The sequence below is a fragment of the Oncorhynchus kisutch genome, linkage group LG16, assembly GCF_002021735.2.
Source record: "Oncorhynchus kisutch isolate 150728-3 linkage group LG16, Okis_V2, whole genome shotgun sequence".
Taxonomy (NCBI): domain Eukaryota; kingdom Metazoa; phylum Chordata; class Actinopteri; order Salmoniformes; family Salmonidae; genus Oncorhynchus; species Oncorhynchus kisutch.
Genome location: NC_034189.2, coordinates 41864609 through 41884999, shown reverse-complemented (window position 1 = coordinate 41884999; position 20391 = coordinate 41864609). Strand labels below are relative to the sequence as shown.

At 44.1% G+C, this 20391-nt stretch overlaps 1 protein-coding gene across 2 annotated transcripts in view; it reads right to left on the bottom strand.

The window, feature by feature from the left end:
• LOC109878184 (nck-associated protein 5) overlaps nucleotides 1-20391 on the bottom strand; it is a 166569-nt gene that overhangs the window by 144402 nt on the left and 1776 nt on the right. For both annotated transcript variants that reach the window (XM_020470417.2, XM_020470418.2), the window contains exon 2: nucleotides 12874-12982. In XM_020470417.2, coding sequence (XP_020326006.1) covers nucleotides 12874-12982 — 109 coding nt within the window. The remainder of the gene's footprint in view (nucleotides 1-12873; nucleotides 12983-20391) is intronic.

The window sequence follows — 20391 nt, the reverse complement described above, 5'->3', positions numbered from 1 at the left end:
GTCATTTGCTTTTGGGTGACAGTGAGAGAACCGTTAGGGTGAGACCTCAGGTACGTTCCTAAGGTCCTCCCGATCCGTGCAAGCCTAACGTTGACCGTGTGGCATTAACCCTTAATAGTTAAAAGAGGGTGTTTACTTCAAAGAGTTTGCATTGACTTCTCTCCCCATAGGAATACATTGCCTGCACCCCTAAATTCAACCTGAAGCCTATGTGGGTTATGAATGTCGTATGAACCTGTCTTCAATGACAGTCCATCAGGCCACTACGAGGTCTACCTGTGTTGATTCTAAGCTTCCTGGACCAACCGGAAGTGGTTAAAATCACCCTAAAAGTGTTTATCCATACCCTGCCTGCAGTTTGATAGACATAGTGCATTCAACCCTGTGTAAATCAGTCAATTCTTAACGTAAGGACTTAAAACTCAGGATTCTGGAAAAGCATACCCCAGTGAGGATATGTGTTGATTTATAGCTTCCTGTGCCAACCGGAAGTGTCATAATTGGTGTCTCTTGGGCTGTTTCGAAGGGTTAAAAAAGTCAGATCTTTCCAAAACTTCATATATGTGATTAGGCAACCCCCATGAACTGTAAATCTGTCATTTTTCCCATAAAATTTCAAAGGAAAAATAAATCACCCTAAAACACAACTTGGATGGAGGGACGTATTGGGGTGCGTAGAGACAGACAGTGACTGCAATAGTTTGCTTTGTTCGAGCTAAAAAAGAACCGTCAGACCTAGAGTTCCGAAACTTTAGAATCCTGTTCTAGACCTCCGGTCAATAGTGCGTGGTGAGTTACGTGGCTCTAGAAGGTTCTCGGACCGAGAAACAGCCTCGTACATTTGCAATGACTTCAATTCATTTTGACCGTTACGAAAATGACGACATTTAGAAAAGTCTCAGAAACGCAAGACTAGGTGCATTGCGACCGTCTCGTTTCATAGAGACGGACCCCAACGTTTCTGTCCGATAGCTCATTCAAGGACCCCGTAGCAAGTCATGGAAAAAAGTGGATTTTCAGCACCAATTAGGGTTTTGCTCGGACACCAAATGACCGATCGAGCCGAAACTTGGGATTCGGGGTCGCCTCAGCTAGGCCTACACATAACATAAGAAATGGACCCGCAGCTAGAACGTAACTATGTGTTTTATGTTTTTTTTATGGTTTGAACCGAAGGCGTTGTGAATTTTGGGCCAGCTCTGAAGTATGTGATAGTTGGCTACTAAACGAGTTCGTTGGCTACTAAACGAGAAAAAGTGGGTTTGGTGTCAGTTTGTATCAGTTTGGTGTCAGAATGATATCTAATTGACTGACGGACGGTGACTTGCTGGTGACTCTTGTCCATTTGCAATATGTTTAAACAGTGAGGTACCATCACCAAAGTGACATTCTGAAATCAACCCTAACGAGCGACTGAGATTAACCAGAATCACTGCCCAGCCATCCCGAGTTCATCGGGCCAGTCAATTTCACATTCCTGCAGGATTTTTATAGCATGACAAATTCGTGATGGTACCTGCCCATTGAACCATATTGCAAATGCACAGTGACTTTGCAAAAGTAAGAAAACATAAACAAATGGACATAATGAAATCACCATATTTTTTGGGGGGGGTTACCAGTTGCACAACAATGCACGTACACTTGCAATATGATTCAACAGTGAAAAAACATCACAAAATGGACATGATGAAGTCAACACAACGAGCGATGGAAAGGAGCAACTATCACTGCCAGGCCATCCTGTGTTCATCAGGCCAGTCAATTTCACATTCCTTGAGGATTTTTATAGCATGACAAATTCGTGATGGTACCTGCCCATTGAACCATATTGCAAATGCCCAGTGACTTTGCAAAAGTAAGAAAACATAAACAAATGGACATAATGAAATCACCATATTTTTTTTGGGGGGTTACCAGTTGCACAACAATGCACGTACACTTGCAATATGATTCAACAGTGAAAAAACATCACAAAATGGACATGATGAAGTCAACACAATGAGTGATGGAAAGGAGCAACTATCACTGCCAGGCCATCCCGAGTTCATCTGGCCAGTCAATTTTGCATTTCTGCAGGATTTTTGAGCATGTCAAATTTCATATGGTAAATGCCCATTGAACCATATTGCAAATGCCCGTACACTTGCAATATGATTCAACAGTGAAAAAACATCACAAAATGGACATGATGAAGTCAACACAATGAGCGATGGAAAGGAGCAACTATCACTGCCAGGCCATCCCGAGTTCATCTGGCCAGTCAATTTTGCATTTCTGCAGGATTTTTGAGCATGTCAAATTTCTTATGGTAAATGCCCATTGAACCATATTGCAAATGCCCGTACACTTGCAATATGATTCAACAGTGAAAAAACATCACAAAATGGACATTATGAAGTCAACACAATGAGCGATGGAAAGGAGCAACTATCACTGCCAGGCCATCCCGAGTTCATCTGGCCAGTCAATTTTGCATTTCTGCAGGATTTTTGAGCATGTCAAATTTCTTATGGTATTTGGCCCCAAAAAAAGTGACTTTTGACTTTGACTTTTGACTTCCTATGAAATCATATTGCAAATGGACAAATCATATTCCTTATGCACAAGTAAAAAAATAATTATGATAATACAATTTTACAAATGTATATTCATATAGTTCTTACACATGATGAATTGACATAAAATCGAAACAATTTCGAAAAACGGTCCAGAAAGAACTTTTTTACGAGGGTGATACGTTTTTTTAAAAGTTCACATTTTCGACTTTTGACTTCATATGAAATCACATTGTAAATGGACAAAACATATTTCTTATGCGCATGTAAAAAAAAAAAATTATGCTAATAAAATTGGACAAAAGTATGTTGATACAGTTCTTATACATGTGTAATTGACACAAAAATGGAAAGAATTTTGAAAAACGGTCCAGAAAGCACTTTTTTAAGGGTGTGTGAAGTTTTTTACAAAATTTTGACATTTTTGACTTTTGACTTTTGACTTCCTATGAAATCACATTGTAAATGGACAAAACATATTTCTTATGCGCATGTAAAAAAAGTATATTCATACAGTTCTTACACATGTGTAATTGACAAAAAAAATCGAAAGAATTTCGAAAAACGGTCCAGAAAGCACTTTTTTAAGGGGTGATAATTTTTGACAAAAAAATCATTTTTTCAAAATTTTGCTTTTGGATGTTGACTTGATGTCCATTTCCAATATGAAAAACCACGGTGGAGCGCACTCACCCCCTGTTGGATTTTTGAAGTGTTACAACTGGCAATAGCCATATGACATTTGCCATCAACTTTGCACGAATTTACGTCCAATTGGGTGGTATTGACCAATGTGTATATGGTTTGTCCGGTGCCAATGTGTTGCCATTCATTTTTGTCCACTTCAGGGGGGTCTTCCCTTACATGTACTATGAGAAGTGACAGGGCATGAGGGAGCAGCAGAATGACTCTGATGGAGCTGGATCATGACCTATATTAGGGCTAATCGCTGGGCTGTGGGCAGGCAGAGGCGGCAGACACAGAAGGGCATCATTCAGATCCAATATACTGCATCACTGCATAATTGCATGACTAAGAGCAGTCTCATCTGCAGCAGGCAGACTTTAACATGATAAAAATACATATACACAGAGAGGCCACCCAGCAACACAGATCTCTTATGTAATGCAAGGCAGAGAATGCCCTAGTTAGGCTACAGCTCGCCCTACGCCCTTCCTTGAGAAAGATAACCCTGCATGGGGATATTAAATATAAAAACCAAACTGGCTTCCTGTATAAAGTATATTGGAGTTAATTGGATCAATAAAGCCAGATATCTTCTCACATACACAACCGGTCAAAAGTTGTAGAACACCTAGTCATTCAAGGGTTTTTCTTTATTTTAACTATTTTGTAGAATAATAGTGAAGACATAACTATGAAATAACACATAATAACACATATGGAATCATGTAGTAACCAAATAAGGAGTTCCCACATATGCTGAGCACCTGTTGGCTGCTTTTCCTTCACTCTGCGGTCCGACTCATCCCAAACTATCTCAATTTGGTTGAGGTTGTGGGATTGTGGAGGCCAGGTCATCTGATGCAGCACTCCATCACTCTCCTTCTTGGTCAAATAGCCCTTACACAGCCTGAAGGTGTGTTGGGTCATTGTCCTGTTGAAAAACAAATGATAGTCCCACTAAGCCCAACCCAGATGGGATGTATCGCAGCAGAATGCTTTGGTAGCTCATGCTGGTTAAGTGTGCCTTGAATTCTAAATAAATCACAAACAATGTCACCAGCAATGAACCCCCACACCATAACACCTCCTCCTCCATGCTTTATGGTGGGAAATACACATGCAGAGATCATCTGTTCATCTACACAAAGACAGCGGTTGGAACCAAAAATCTCCAATTTGGACTCCAGACCAAAGGACAAATGTCCACCAGTCTAATGTCCATTACTTATGTTTCTTGGACCAAGCAAGTCTCTTCTTATTATTAGTGTCCTTTAGTAGCGGTATCTTTACAGCAATTTGACAATGAAGGCCTGATTCACACAGTTTCCTCTGAACAGTTGATGTTAAGATGTGTCTGATACTTGAACTCTGTGAAGCATTTATTTGGGCTGCAATTTCTGAGGCTGGTAACTCTGGGTTTTCCATTCCTATGGCGGTCCTCATAAGAGCCAGTTTCATCATAGCGATTGATGTTTTTTGCGAATGCACTTTCAATCTTTCAAAGTTCTTGACATTTTTCGTATTGACTAACCTTCATGTCTTAAAGTAATGATGGACTGTCGTTTCTCTTTGCTTATTTGAGCTGTTCTTGCCAAAATATTGACTTGGTATTTTACCAAATAGGGATATCTTCTGTATACCCCCCTACCTTATCACAACTCAACTGATTGGCTCAAAGGCAAACCTGTTAATTGAAATGCATTCCAGGTGACTACCTCATGAAGCTAGTTGAGAGAACCTCAGGAGGCTGAAGAACTTCGACCTTGTCACCAAAAGCACTCACAAACTTCTACAGATGCACAATCGAGAGCATCCTGTCGGGCTGTATCACCGCCTGGTATGGCAACTGCTCCGCCCACAACCGTAAGGCTCTCCAGAGGGTAGTGAGGTCTGCACAACACATCACCGGGGGCAAACTACCTGCCCTCCAGGACACCTACACCACCCGATGTCACAGGAAGGCCATAAAGATCATCAAGGACAACAACCACCTGAGCCACTGCCTGTTCACCCCGCTATCATCCAGAAGGCGAGGTCAGTACAGGTGCATCAAAGCTGGGACCGAGAGACTGAAAAACAGCTTCTATCTCAAGGCCATCAGACTGTTAAACAGCCACCACTAACATTGAGTGGCTGCTGCCAACACACTGACTCAACTCCAGCCACTTTAATAATGGGAATTGATGGGAATTGATGTAAAATAGATCACTAGCCACTTTAAACAATGCTACTTAATATAATGTTTACATACCCTACATTATTTATCTCATATGTATACGTATATACTGTACTCTATACCATCTACTGCATCTTTATGTAATACATGTATCACTAGCCACTTTAAACTATGCCACTTTGTTTACATACTCATCTCATATGTATATACTGTACTCGATACCATCTACTGCATCTTGCCTATGCCACTCTGTACCATCACTCATTCATATATCTTTATGTACATATTCTTTATCCCTTTACACTTGTGTGTATAAGGTAGTAGTTTTGGAATTGTTAGCTAGATTACTCGTTGGTTATAACTGCATTGTCGGAACTAGAAGCACAAGCATTTCGCTACACTCGCATTAACATCTGCTAACCATGTGTATGTGACAAATAAAATTGGATTTGATTTGATTTGCGTGTGCAAAGCTGTAATTAAGGCAAAGGGTGGCTATTTGAAGAATCTCAAATATAAAACACTTTTTTGGTTACTAAATGATTCCATATCTGTTATTTCATAGTTTTGATGTCTTCACTATTATTCTACAATGTATAAAATATTACAAATAAAGAAAAACCCTTAAGTAGGTGTTCTAAATCTTTTGACCAGTAGTGTATGTACAGTAGGTACTATTCCACATTAAAATAACATCAAATTGATCAGAAATACAGTGTAGACACTGTAAATGTTGTAAATGACTATTGTAGCTGGAAACGGATTATTTTTTTATGGAATATCTACATAGGCGTACAGAGGCCCATTTTTAGCAACCATCACTCCTGTGTTCCAATGGCAAGTTGCTTATCATTAATCAGTTTATAATTTTGAAAGGCTAATTGATAATTAGAAAGTTATTATTATAAGTTATGAATAAACCAATTTGGCACATTTGGGCAGTCTTGACACAAAATGTTGAACAGAAATTCAATTCATTGGATCAGTCTAAAACTTTGCACATACACTGATGTCATCTAGTGGCCAAAATCTAAATTGCAACTGGGCTGGAATAATACATTATGGCGTTTCTCTTGCATTTCAAAGATGATGGCATAAAAAAAATACAAAAAAAGTTGTTTTTTTCCTTTGTATTATATTTTATCAGATCTAATGTGTTATATTTTCCTACATTCCTTTCACATTTCCACAAACTTCAAAGTGTTTCCTTTCAAATTGTTTCAAGAATATGCACATCCTTGCTTCAGGGCCTGAGCTACAGGCAGTTAGATTTGGGTCTGTTATTTTAGGTGAAAATTTGAAAAAAAAGTGGTGGATCATTTTTACAAACATTGTCAAAATACTTTACATATCCCAACAAAGGGAGCCGACAAATGTAACGCTTTCAAATCTACTGGCAGACAATGTGTTGAACAATTACACAAAATGCCTGTGTTCATAGATTCATAGATGTCTAACCGGTGACCAGATACAGGTACATTCGGATTCGAGCTGGAAACTGGAACATGAATGCTGGGCCTGTCGCCAGACGGAATGTCAGAAATGGCCTTTCTTGTTTTCACAGATGCCTGGGAAAATAAATGTATCGGGAGGCTCATATCCTCTCAGGAAAGGGAGTGTTTACAGGCTTTAGTGAGTTTCTCTGCCAGGACCACGAGGGCTCTGGAACCCTGGCTGGGATCATCCACATCCCTCCTCACCAGGGCAGGCCAGAGCCAGACATGTTCCACCATAGTGCCCCCGTTCCTGGGTAACAACTCAGCCCACTGGCCCCATTTTGTCACTAGCTCCACACGAGCCCTGTACTAATGCTACAGGGCTCCTTCTGCTCCTCTCCTAGGGCAACGAAACCCCATTCTGCTCCTATATACTCCAGCTGGTATAAGAACTGTCGGTAATACTTTCTAAGTCACCAATATCTATAATGCATTACAAACCCTCGCAATGAGTTATAATGCAGTCATAATGCCATGTCAATTTTGAGATGTACACACATAATAGCTGATAATGGACTATAGACAACCTATGTTAGTGTTACGGAAATGTCTAGCAACTAGTATGGTAGATGACGCGATTGTGCCTATAAGTCTACCAGTCTTAATAGTCATAATATGATTCATTCTCCATGTGTACACTATAAAACAGGTGCATCTAGCTCAAGCTGTCCCTTGAGAGAGAAAGCGACAACGCATGCATGGGTAAATGAACAGACAAATATCGTTGAATAGTACGGCGTGTGGTTAATATGGCCTAGTATCAGCCTGGACAGTGAACCAGGCCAACACGTGTCTAATGAAAGCAATAAACACCATATCACCAAATCTTCAAACGGTAATTGCACCGCCTGTTATCACATAGGGTGTCATAAACAAGGCGCAATAATCAGGCATGTGATGTCCCGCTGAAGTGATTTGAGGATATGATCATATGATGATGAATGAAAGTGAACCACTTTTCAGTATAATTTCATGACTACCATTTAATCAACATCTTAGATGAGAATTTGAGACTTTTTGATTTCCTTCTCTCATGAAAATGACTTAAAACTAATCATTTCCAAGTCACATAAACTCAGCAAAAAAAAGAAAGTCCTCTCACTGTCAACTGCGTTTATTTTCAGCAAACTTAACATGTATAAATATTTGTATGAACATAACAAGATTCAACAACTGAGACATAAACTGAACAAGTTCCACAGACATGTGACTACCAGAAATGGAATAATGTGTCCCTGAACAAAGGGGGGTCAAAGTCAAAAGTACCAGCTGCATTAAGTACTGCAGTGCATCTCCTCCTCATGGACTGCACCAGATTTGACAGTTCTTGCTGCGAGATGATGACCCCACTCTTCCACCAAGGCACCTGCAAGTTCCAGGACATTTCTTGGGGGAATGGCCCTAGCCCTCACCCTCCGATCCAACAGGTCCCAGATGTGCTCAATGGGCTTGAGATCCGTGCTCTTCGCTGGCCATGGCAGAACACTGACATTCCTGTCTTGCAGGAAATCACGCACAGAACGAGCAGTATGGCTGGTGGCATTGTCGTGCTGGAGGGTCATGTCAGGATGAGGAAGGGTACCACATGAGAGAGAACCGCAACTCGTCAGTGAAGAGCACTTTTTGCCAGTCCTGTCTGGACAAGCCCTCAGTCCAGCCTCTTTCAGCCTATTGCAGACAGTCTGAGCATGGTGTAACTCGGGCAGTTCTTGTTGCCATCCTGTACCTGTCCGCAAGGTGTGATGTTTGGATGTACCGATCCTGTGCAGGTGTTGTTAAACGTGGTCTGCCACTGCGAGGACAATCAGCTGTCCGTCCTGTCTCCCTGTAGCGCTGTCTTAGGCATCTCACAGTACGGACATTGCAATTTATTGCCCTGGACACATCTGCAGGTCTCATGCCTCCTTACAGCATGCCTAAGGCACGTTCACGCAGATGAGCAGGGACCCTGGGCATCTTTCTTTTTTTTTTTTTTTCAGAGTCAGTAGAAAGGCCTCTTTAGTGTCCTACGTTTTCATAACTGTGACCCTAATTGCCTACAGTCTGTAAGCTGTTAGTGTCTTAACAACTGTCCCAAAGGTGAATGTTCATTAATTGTTTATGGTTCATTGAACAAGCATGTTAAACAGTGTTTAAACCCTTTACAATGAAGATCTGTGATGTTATTTGGATTTTTACTAATCATCTTTGAAAGACGGGGTCCTGAAAAAGGTATGTTTCTTTTTTTGCCGAGTTTATTTCTGATACACATCAACCTCGCTCCCACTAGGGAGGGTGTCCAATCAAAAACGCATCTTTTGACCAATGGGTAAAATATGTTAATTCTGTAGGTATTCCTCTCAGAAAACCAATGGTCCAAACCTCATGCCTCTATCGTAATCCGTTCAAAAAGTTATTTGAGTTTATACCCTTGTAGGATGGCCAAGATTAGGGTAACTAAATCAGAGGCCAGAGTCTAAAAGTGGAGAAAAATCCACAAAATAACAGTACGTCAACTAGGCTGGATGCTGTGAGAGAATCAAGGCAAACTGACAGGCTCACTGTTGAACTCTCATCTTTCTTCCTGAATCCGAAGGACATAAAACAATATAGAGGTAAGATAGATATCAATTTTGAGACATGACATGTGGTATTTTCATATTATAGTATATGGCTTTTCATATTAATGGGAAATTCCTGTTCTTTTAAAAAAAAGATTTCTCAGAAAAACAAGCGTATCTCCGTGAAATGTCAACGGAGCACTGAGCATACCGCAAGCTTTTTCATTTTAATTTGATTTCATTCGCCTCGTGCGAAACAACTCTGCGGGAGCCCACCATCACGTGTCGCTGTGAGAAGCACCGCTCTGACAACAAGAGTTCGTTGCTCATTGCCGGATGCATCCGACATTTGGGACGTAATGTTAATGATATACTAAAGAAAGACCTCACTGAATCATTCAGAACATGAAGAATATCCTGGTCAAATGTATTTTATAACATAAGGAAGTGAAATTTCATAGCCAAAGCGTGTTTTCCCCCACTCTGGGCAGAGTGTGTGGACACCCTACACTAGGGCTAAACCAAGCCAAGCTAAGGCAGGTTGTACTGTGCTGGCCTGGTTAAACATCCACCATAGTTGCTGAAACCATACTGGAGAGAAACGGGATCAGAACGGGAAGGCCATAATCGAGACCTACCACCACAGACAGGAGTGCTTGTACTTGACATTCCAAAGGAGCACTTAATACCGGGTTCACCTTGAGTTAACCCTGACAAAAACCAGTTTCCACTCTCCAGCCTTGTGTGTCGCTCTAGACACCGGGGGATAGATAAGCCTGTCAATCACGTCGACACAAACACAGCCAGAGGAGGCTGCTTTATCTCAAACCGTCTGACAGGGTGTGTTTAGTGTACCAGACTTGGGTTCAAAGCCAAATAGTAGCTGTTTTGTTTAAAAAACTTGAGCTGCACTTGATTGAGTTAACCCCAATGGAGTAGTCCCAAAAGTGCAACTGCAAATCCCGTCCATCTGGCACAATGGGCACAAGCTTAATCAAAACCAGGTCTGGTTTGTACTTTTCTCTAACCTGTGTGAGTTGTAGTGAAGGAGAGAGAAAGAGACATATACACAGAGACAGAGACAGAGACACAGAGAGACGGAGACACAGAGAGAAAAAGAGACACAGTTAGAGACGGAGACAGAGAGAGAGACGGAGACAGAGAGAGAGATGGAGACAGAGAGAGAGACCGAGACACAGAGAGACCGAGACACAGAGAGAGACCGAGACATAGAGAGAGACGGAGACACAGAGAGAGACAGAGATGGAGACAGAGACACAGAGAGAGACAGAGATGGAGACAGAGAGAGACAAAGACGGAGACAGAGACACAGAGAGAGACAGAGACGGAGATAGAGAGAGACCGAGACACAAAGAGAGACCGAGACAGAGAGAGACGGAGACACAGAGAGAGACAGAGATGGAGATGGTGACACAGAGAGAGAGAGACGGAGACACAGAGAGAGACGGAGACACAAAGAGAGATGGAGATAGAGAGGGCGATGGAGACACAGAGAGAAATGGCGACACAGAGAGATGAAGATAGAGAGAGATGGAGACACAGAGAGACCGAGACACAGAGAGAGACAGAGACACATAAAGGGACATAGAGAGAGGAACCGGTACCGTCGGTACCGGTACCGAGTCAATGTGTGGGGATACAGGCCTCTGTCTCCCTCTGTGTCTCTGTCTCTCTCTGTGTCTGTCTCTCTCTGTGTCTGTCTCTCTCTATGTCTCTCTTTGTGTCTCCCTCTCTCTGTGTCTCCCTCTCTCTATGTCTCTCTCTATGTCTCCCTCTCTCTATGTCTCTCTCTCTCTATGTCCCTTTATGTGTCTCTGTCTCTCTCTGTGTCTCTGTCTGTGTCTCTTTCTCGCTATGTCCGTTTAGATATGGGCACAATGGGCACAAGCTTAATCAAAACCAGGTCTGGTTTGTACTTTTCTCTAACCTGTGTGAGTTGTAGTGAAGGAGAGAGAAAGAGACATATACACAGAGACAGAGACAGAGACACAGAGAGACGGAGACACAGAGAGAAAAAGAGACACAGTTAGAGACGGAGACAGAGAGAGAGACGGAGACAGAGAGAGAGATGGAGACAGAGAGAGAGACCGAGACACAGAGAGACCGAGACACAGAGAGAGACCGAGACATAGAGAGAGACGGAGACACAGAGAGAGACAGAGATGGAGACAGAGACACAGAGAGAGACAGAGATGGAGACAGAGAGAGACAAAGACGGAGACAGAGACACAGAGAGAGACAGAGACGGAGATAGAGAGAGACCGAGACACAAAGAGAGACCGAGACAGAGAGAGACGGAGACACAGAGAGAGACAGAGATGGAGATGGTGACACAGAGAGAGAGAGACGGAGACACAGAGAGAGACGGAGACACAAAGAGAGATGGAGATAGAGAGGGCGATGGAGACACAGAGAGAAATGGCGACACAGAGAGATGAAGATAGAGAGAGATGGAGACACAGAGAGACCGAGACACAGAGAGAGACAGAGACACATAAAGGGACATAGAGAGAGGAACCGGTACCGTCGGTACCGGTACCGAGTCAATGTGTGGGGATACAGGCCTCTGTCTCCCTCTGTGTCTCTGTCTCTCTCTGTGTCTGTCTCTCTCTGTGTCTGTCTCTCTCTATGTCTCTCTTTGTGTCTCCCTCTCTCTGTGTCTCCCTCTCTCTATGTCTCTCTCTATGTCTCCCTCTCTCTATGTCTCTCTCTCTCTATGTCCCTTTATGTGTCTCTGTCTCTCTCTGTGTCTCTGTCTGTGTCTCTTTCTCGCTATGTCCGTTTAGATATATATATACATACACATTATTATAATTTTTAAACATTTTTACTTTTGTTTATTTAGTAAATATTTTCTTAACAATATTTCTTGAACAGCATTGTTGGTTAGGGGCTTGTAAGTAAGCATTTCACAGTAAGGTCTACAGCTGTTGTATTCGGCGCATGTGACAAATAACATTTGATTTGATTTGACACAGAAAGACAGAAAGAGCGAGACATAGGGAGAGCGAGACAGACAGAGAGACACACAGAGAGCGAGACAGAGAGAGATACACAGAGAGAGAGAGAGAGAGAGAGAAAGGGAGAGAGAGAGAGAGAGAGAGAAAGGGAGAGCGAGACAGACACAGAGAGAGAGAGACACAGAGACAGAGAGACAGAGAGGGACAGAGACACAGAGAGAGAGAGAGAGAGAAAGAGCGATACAGACACAGAGAGAGACAGAGACACAGAGAGAGACTGGCACAGAGAGAGACAGAGACACAGAGACACAGAGAGAGACAGAGACACAGAGAGAGACTGGCACAGAGAGAGACAGAGACACAGAGACACAGAGAGAGACAGAGACACAGAGAGAGACAGACCCAGAGAGAGAGGAGCTTGCTCCTTTGACTTACCACCAAGCTGCTGTCCAGCGACAGTCGCTTTAGCTGCTCCCTCCTCTCCAGGTGTCCGTTCATGGTCCTCCTATTCCGCTGTGGCCCACCGCCACGGCCATGGGAGCCACTGTGGGAGGGGAGGGGTGGGGAGAAGCCAAAGATCACTCTTTTGTACAGGCGAGACACTATCCTTGGTTCTCCCAGTTGTAGTTAGTAGAGCAATCACCTTAATTGTTATAGAGCTCAGAGTCCATGTTATATTTTGCGTCTTTGAAGCTGAGAAGGTGGCGGTGTCGCTCTCGCTCGCTCTCCCTCTCTCTCTCCCTCTCTCCACTCTCTCCCTCTCTCTCTCCCTCTCTCTCTCCCTCCCCTTTCCTGGCTTCCCACCCTATCTCTCTCTTTTTCCTTACCACTTCTATCGTTCTGTTTTTGTTGTGCTGCCCGCCTGCTCGCTCTGCTAACCTGATAGCAACCGGAAGTGTTGGAGAGAGGGAGAGGGAGAGCCTCACTCCACTGATCATCCCTGAGTTGATATGTTTTCTGTCCCCCTCCCTCCCTTCTCCTACTTCATGTTTTCATAGGCTTCTCAAAACAGAGCTGGGAACCAGCGCGACCTGGCCAATGGAGGCTAAGGGAGAAGATAAACACTTCACTTCACGCATACTACTCCTCTACAAAGAGCAGGCTCTGTGCCTCCGCTCAGCCCTGCCACAGAGTAAGCACACGACTTCCTAATCAGTGAAACGCCCGGGTCAAAGGTCGCGCAGTGACCGCCAAGGGTCAGGCACCTTCTGTCATGACCGCTGTATAGTATGTAATGTATGGATTGTGTGTGTAATTACAGTATGTTACGTATTCTAGGAGCCACTTCAAAAGAGAAAATCTCTTTGGGCATTGAATACAATTAATCTCTTTTAAGGCTAAATTATTCCATGTTTACTTGCCTTCGCAGATTGTCTTCTAACCACATCCCCTTGGTCCCAAGGCCCTCTGTCTCTGGCTTGTCTGTTCCAGCCTGGCTGAGACCTCAAAGGCTTGACTACACCTGTCAGTCAGTATGCTGCTGACATCAAAATGCTACGCTACATCGACTGTCAATCTCTCAAACGTTTCAGTCAATATACTGCTAATATTCAGAGAGCATTTCAAACCCACACAAAAATTGTTCATCTAAAACCCAATTGACGACTCATTGCACTTACCCCAGCACTGGTAAAACTGGTTGAGATTACGTCATTACAACCAGAAACGGGTTGAAATGACGTCCTTATGATGACATGTCAACCAGGCTTGCCGGTTTGGTCAGCCCATTCTTGCTGTTCTACATCTAAACGTTGAAGGAAAGGGCTCGATCAACGACAGGACAGGACGTCATGCAGGCTTACTCTGGTTATGCCACCACCAATGATCCTACATTCAGTAGTTTTGATGTCAATCAAACCTGGGTTTAAATACTATTTGAAATCATTTCAAATACTTTAGCGGGGTTCGATTGAGCTTGCCTGGCGCAACGGACCCAAAAGAATTGTCACAAAACTACCAAACCTGCCCCATCTGGCAGGCTAAAACAAATGCCCAAAGTATCTGAAAGTTTTTCAAATAGTATTTGAACCCAGGTCTGATTCCTTTGTGTGCCAGGACATTACGTCAGCTGTAATTCTCATTCCATGTTTAGATTACATTTCAGTTAGTGCCTTCTCTCTAAAGATTAGACTAGATGTAAAGCCCCCACGCTTCCTGCAGACGGCCAGATAGGGACTGTGGGTAATCGAGAGCAAATGATTCAAATGGATTTACGTTTGAACTTGACTGCCCTGACTCGAAAAACATAATAGATTAACCAGTCAAATGCAATGACACCGTTTCGCTTGAACGTAGGGTAAACTCTAACAGGGGAGTCAGAAAAATTGAACCAGAGAATACCTTTACGCTGAGCGGTGAGAGCCTCTAATGAAGACGTGCAGCTTATGCCTAGTCTTCATTGAAATTAATGGGGGGGGGGGGGGCAATTCCCGCTCTGCAAAAGTTACCCTTGTAGTGCAGCAGGTCTGTAAAGGTTGTGCAGAAACAGGTGGTCGATGGGAGGTCGTAAAGCTGAACCAAACACATTTGGAGTCAGATATGAGAATGGGGAAGGTAGTGAAACACGATAACGCACAAAGGACAAGACTAATGGTTGAATAAAAGCAACTGACTCTCGGTCTTGGATCAACAGCTTCTGACATGGTCAAGTTCGGAGAAATATGTGCAACTGGCCGAAAGCAAAAGAGAGAAAACGCACGAGGCAGGATGTCTGTCTGTAGACCAGTGTCCTACATCACCAGCCGAACGGTGAAAAGGACTACAATAACATGTGTCTATGTAAATGCATCACGTGATATTTTACAAAGACTTCCAATGTCCGTGGAAACGTCAGTGAAAAGTCCAAGTGGCTGGATATGTCCCCAAATGGAGCTCAGGGATATTATTTCATACATTTACAATGCCAAGGGTCGTGGGTTCGATTCCCGCTAGGGCCACCCAAATGTAAAATGTATACATGCATGACTGTAAGTCACTTTGGATAAAAGTGTCTGCTAAATGGCATATAGTATTATTAAGTGTATTATTATTATAATTGTATGTAACAGAGGTGGTTCAGTGAACATACACTTGTGTGATGAGTCACCTTTTCGGTGTGATTAGCACATTTGGGATAGTCCCGAAGAATTGGTTATAGACTTTAGCTCAGAGGGCTAACACAGTCCTGAGACCTGGGTTTGATGCCCAGTCTATCCCATATGCTGTAGAAGCTGATGGAGTCTCACTCGTCTGTTTATTGGCCAAGGGAACATATCAGCGTAAATCGGCCATAGAACACTAGGAACAGATTACGTCTGTGATGATCTCTGGCCCACGCTACCATCATAAAATACAATCCCACAGGGACCTCCCTATCCTCATCTCCTTATCTCCTCACACACAACAGCCCCTCCTTTCTCCAAATGATTTACACCAAACCCAATTACCACTGTGTAAAACCAGTCTTCTGTTAGGGGGGGGGGGCGGCACAGAGAACAAAGAGAGACACACGTCTACAGCCATATTACGCGCTCGTCCCAGCCAGTAAGACAGTAAGTCAGCCAGCCAGCAAGTCAGCCGGGTGGAATGGATGCAATCAAAGGTCCACGGACAATCCTGACATCTGGGAGTCTTTGTGTACACCCCTAATTAGATGCCAGGGTGGAGGTGGAGGCGGCTCTGAGGGTTATGGAGGGGGGAAACCACTCATTTTTAACATCTGCTGAGGGAGAAACTAGGGAGGGGGATGCATTTGGGGTTGCACAGGGGTGGACTCGAGGGGAGGGAGGGAGGGAGGGAGGGAGGGAGGGAGGGAGGGAGGGAGGGAGGGAGGGAGGGAGGGAGGGAGGGAGGGAGGGAGGGAGGGAGGGAGGGAGGGAGGGAGGGAGGGAGGGAGGGAGGGAGGGAGGGAGGGAGGGAGGGAGGGAGGGAGGGAGGGAGGGAGGGGCTGGCTAGAGATAATGAGAAAGGAAAATAGCATTATGATCACTTATATACAATTGTAATATGGCATACATCACTTCCATTTTATTTGCACTGCGATTGGTTATTGCTCTGTGTATGCACTGATCCATCAACAGATCTTAATGTAATTATTCTGTTGCTGAGAGTTTTCCTTCACGGGAGGAAATGCAAACTTGCAATGTAGAAAAAGGCTTCCAAAGTTTGCAATTTCCCCTTTAAAATTGTCAGACTTAATTTGCCCCAACGAACAATGTATCAACCCGCACACAAAATGTCCATCAATTCTAATCTACATAATAACCTCTGTTGCTGCAGGATTATTTTCCTGCTGTAGCAACCTGGCTCAAATTAAGATCCTACCTCTGCATGGTGTTCTGCTGTTGAATATCAGTCAATTATAAACATTGTCCAGGAATGTTGTTCATTCAGGTTCTATGTGTGGTGAATTTATGTTATCTGAAGTATCAGCTGATGAAATGTAACCCGTGTTTTCAATTCACATACATGAAAAGGTGGAATAATTAACTAGATGCATTTGGATTATTTCTATCATTCATTTCTTCTTGATCAAATAATGAATGTCGCTCGTATCATGAATGCATTCTTATTAGAGAGTTGAAATTCACACTTCTCCTAAAAGCTCTCTACAGCTGTGCCTCACCTACACCTACAGCTGTGCCTCACCTACAATCTAGCTGATTACTCACAGGAGGGAGTCCACTCTCCACCAGTATTGACAGTGCTGCCCTTTGTACCCATACAGTTAAACATTCACCCACTCATATTCCCATTTCAACACTAAGCAAAGAACCGTACACCAATAAGGACTCTTTATAGAGGGATAGTTCAAACAGGGACATCAATTGGTTGTTGTGGCTTGAACTTTAAACCCTAAAGCTATTTCTATTGGAAGAAACAAACGTTTTGGCTACAAATGATTACACCCACAATTCCCATTACATGTTGATATTTCCTCTGAGCTGAATACAAGTGAACGGCTGATAAATGTTTGGTGTTGTGTGTTGCCAGTTGAACATTATTGGTCATAACACATCACGAAACACAATGAGTGACTCGGTCGGCAAACATGTCTACTCGCCACCGTCTGGGCTCTCAGTGCCACGTAAATTCTCAGAGGTAGAAGGATTCCAAACATGCGTACTGTCGCATGAGTTCTCAATTCGCACTTTCGTCGAAAACAAGAGGAAAATGGACTCTCATGTCGAAAGAAAAACCCTATTGGCGAGGTAGTACCCCCCCCCCCCCCCCCCCCCCCCTCCCAATGAGCTTGCCAGGAAGTGTCAGTCAGCCTGGGATGGATTGTGATGGTTGACATTGATTGGTTCACCGGCCCTTGCCCCGGGACCCTATTTATTTTGTCTGTGTGTTTGAATGGAGGAGGGCTATAAAGGAAAGGGGATCAGGCTGGAGCCCGGAACCACCCCCCAGCCAAGACCTCATTTTGTGAATGATTCACCCAGATTGCTCAGGCAGGGTGCAGAATGAATGGGGAGGGTAATTATACATTGGAGATTTGAGAGAGAGGAGCATGTCTAGGCTACCTCCTAATTCCCAGATAGCTATTACTTTTCAATCATTGAGAGGTAGGGGGTAAGCATGATGTGAATGTGAGGGTATAGAAAGAGTGAGATTGCCAGAGCAATGTTAACATATGTTTCCCCTGCCAATAAAGATATTGAATTGAAATTGATTTGAGAGAGAGAGAGAGAGAGAGAGAGAGAGAGAGAGAGAGAGAGAGAGAGTTCCATCTGTGTGGCAGGCCAGCAGCACAGATGGCATGTGATGATCAGTCCCCTATGTCCTCAACCTCCTGTCGTACACCTCCTGAGGAATAGGGTGGCATTTGGGACAAGCTTTGTAGTACGTACAGACAGACAGACAGACAGACAGACAGACAGACAGACAGACAGACAGACAGACAGACAGACAGACAGACAGACAGACAGACAGACAGACAGACAGACAGACAGACAGACAGACAGACAGACAGACAGACAGACAGACAGACAGACAGACAGACAGACAGACAGACAGACAGACAGACAGACAGACAGACAGACAGACAGACAGACAGGACAAGACAGACAGACAGACAGACAGACAGACAGACAGACAGACAGACAGACAGACAGACAGACAGACAGACAGACAGACAGACAGACAGACAGACAGACAGACAGACAGACAGACAGACAGACAGACAGACAGACAGACAGACAGGACAGACAGACAGACAGACAGACAGACACAGACAGACAGACAGACAGACAGAAGATGTGTACAAGAGACAGCAGACAGACAGACAGACAGACAGACAGACAGACAGACAGACAGACAGACAGACAGACAGACAGACAGACAGACAGACAGACAGACAGACAGACAGACAGACAGACAGACAGACAGACAGACAGACAGACAGACAGACAGACAGACAGACAGACAGACAGACAGACAGACAGACAGACAGACGACAGACAGACAGACAGACAGACAGACAGACAGACAGACAGACAGACAGACAGACAGACAGACAGACAGACAGACAGACAGACAGACAGACAGACAGACAGACAGACAGACAGACAGACAGACAGGACAGACAGACAGACAGACAGACAGACAGACAGACAGACAGACAGACAGACAGACAGACAGACAGACAGACAGACAGACAGACAGACAGACAGACAGACAGACAGACAGACAGACAGACAGACAGACAGACAAGACAGACAGACAGACAGACAGACAGACAGACAGACAGACAGACAGACAGGACAGACAGACAGACAGACAGACAGACAGACAGACAGACAGACAGACAGACAGACAGACAGACAGACAGACAGACAGACAGACAGAAGACAGACAGGACAGACAGAAGACAGACAGACAGACAGACAGACAGACAGACAGACAGACAGACAGACAGACAGACAGACAGACAGACAGACAGACAGACAGACAGACAGACAGACAGACAGACAGACAGACAGACAGACAGAAGACAGACAGACAGACAGACAGACAGACAGACAGACAGACAGACAGACAGACAGACAGACAGACAGACAGACAGACAGACAGACAGACAGACAGACAGACAGACAGACAGACAGACAGACAGACAGACAGACAGACAGACAGACAGACAGACAGACAGACAGACAGACAGACAGACGACAGACAGACAGACAGACAGACAGACAGACAGACAGACAGACAGACAGACAGACAGACAGGACAGACAGACAGACAGACAGACAGACAGACAGGACAGACAGACAGACAGACAGACAGACAGACAGACAGACAGACAGACAGACAGACAGACAGACAGACAGACAGCAGAACAGACAGACAGACAGACAGACCGACAGACAGACAGACAGACAGACAGACAGACAGACAGACAGACAGACAGGACAGACAGACAGACAGACAGACAGACAGACAGACAGACAGACAGACAGACAGACAGACAGACAGAAGACAGACAGACAGACAGACAGACAGACAGACAGACAGACAGACAGACAGACAGACAGACAGACAGACAGACAGACAGACAGACAGACAGACAGACAGACAGACAGACAGAACAGACAGACAGAAGCCAGACAGACAGACAGACAGCAAGACAGACAGACAGACAGCAGACAGACAGAACAGACAGACACGACAGACAGACAGACAGACAGACAGAACAGACAGACAGACAGACCAGACAGACAGACAGAACAGACAGACAGACAGACAGGACAGAACAGACAGACAGACAGACAGACAGACAGACAGACAGACAGACAGACAGACAAAGACAGACAGACAGACAGACAGACAGACAGACAGACAGACAGACAGACAGTACAGACAGACAGAAAGACAGAAGTCATCACGGTATTAGAGAGAAGCACAAAAAGTGCAATTAACTCCAAGATGAAGGTGTTCCACAGTGTTGATTATACACACCCACACCACTGTATA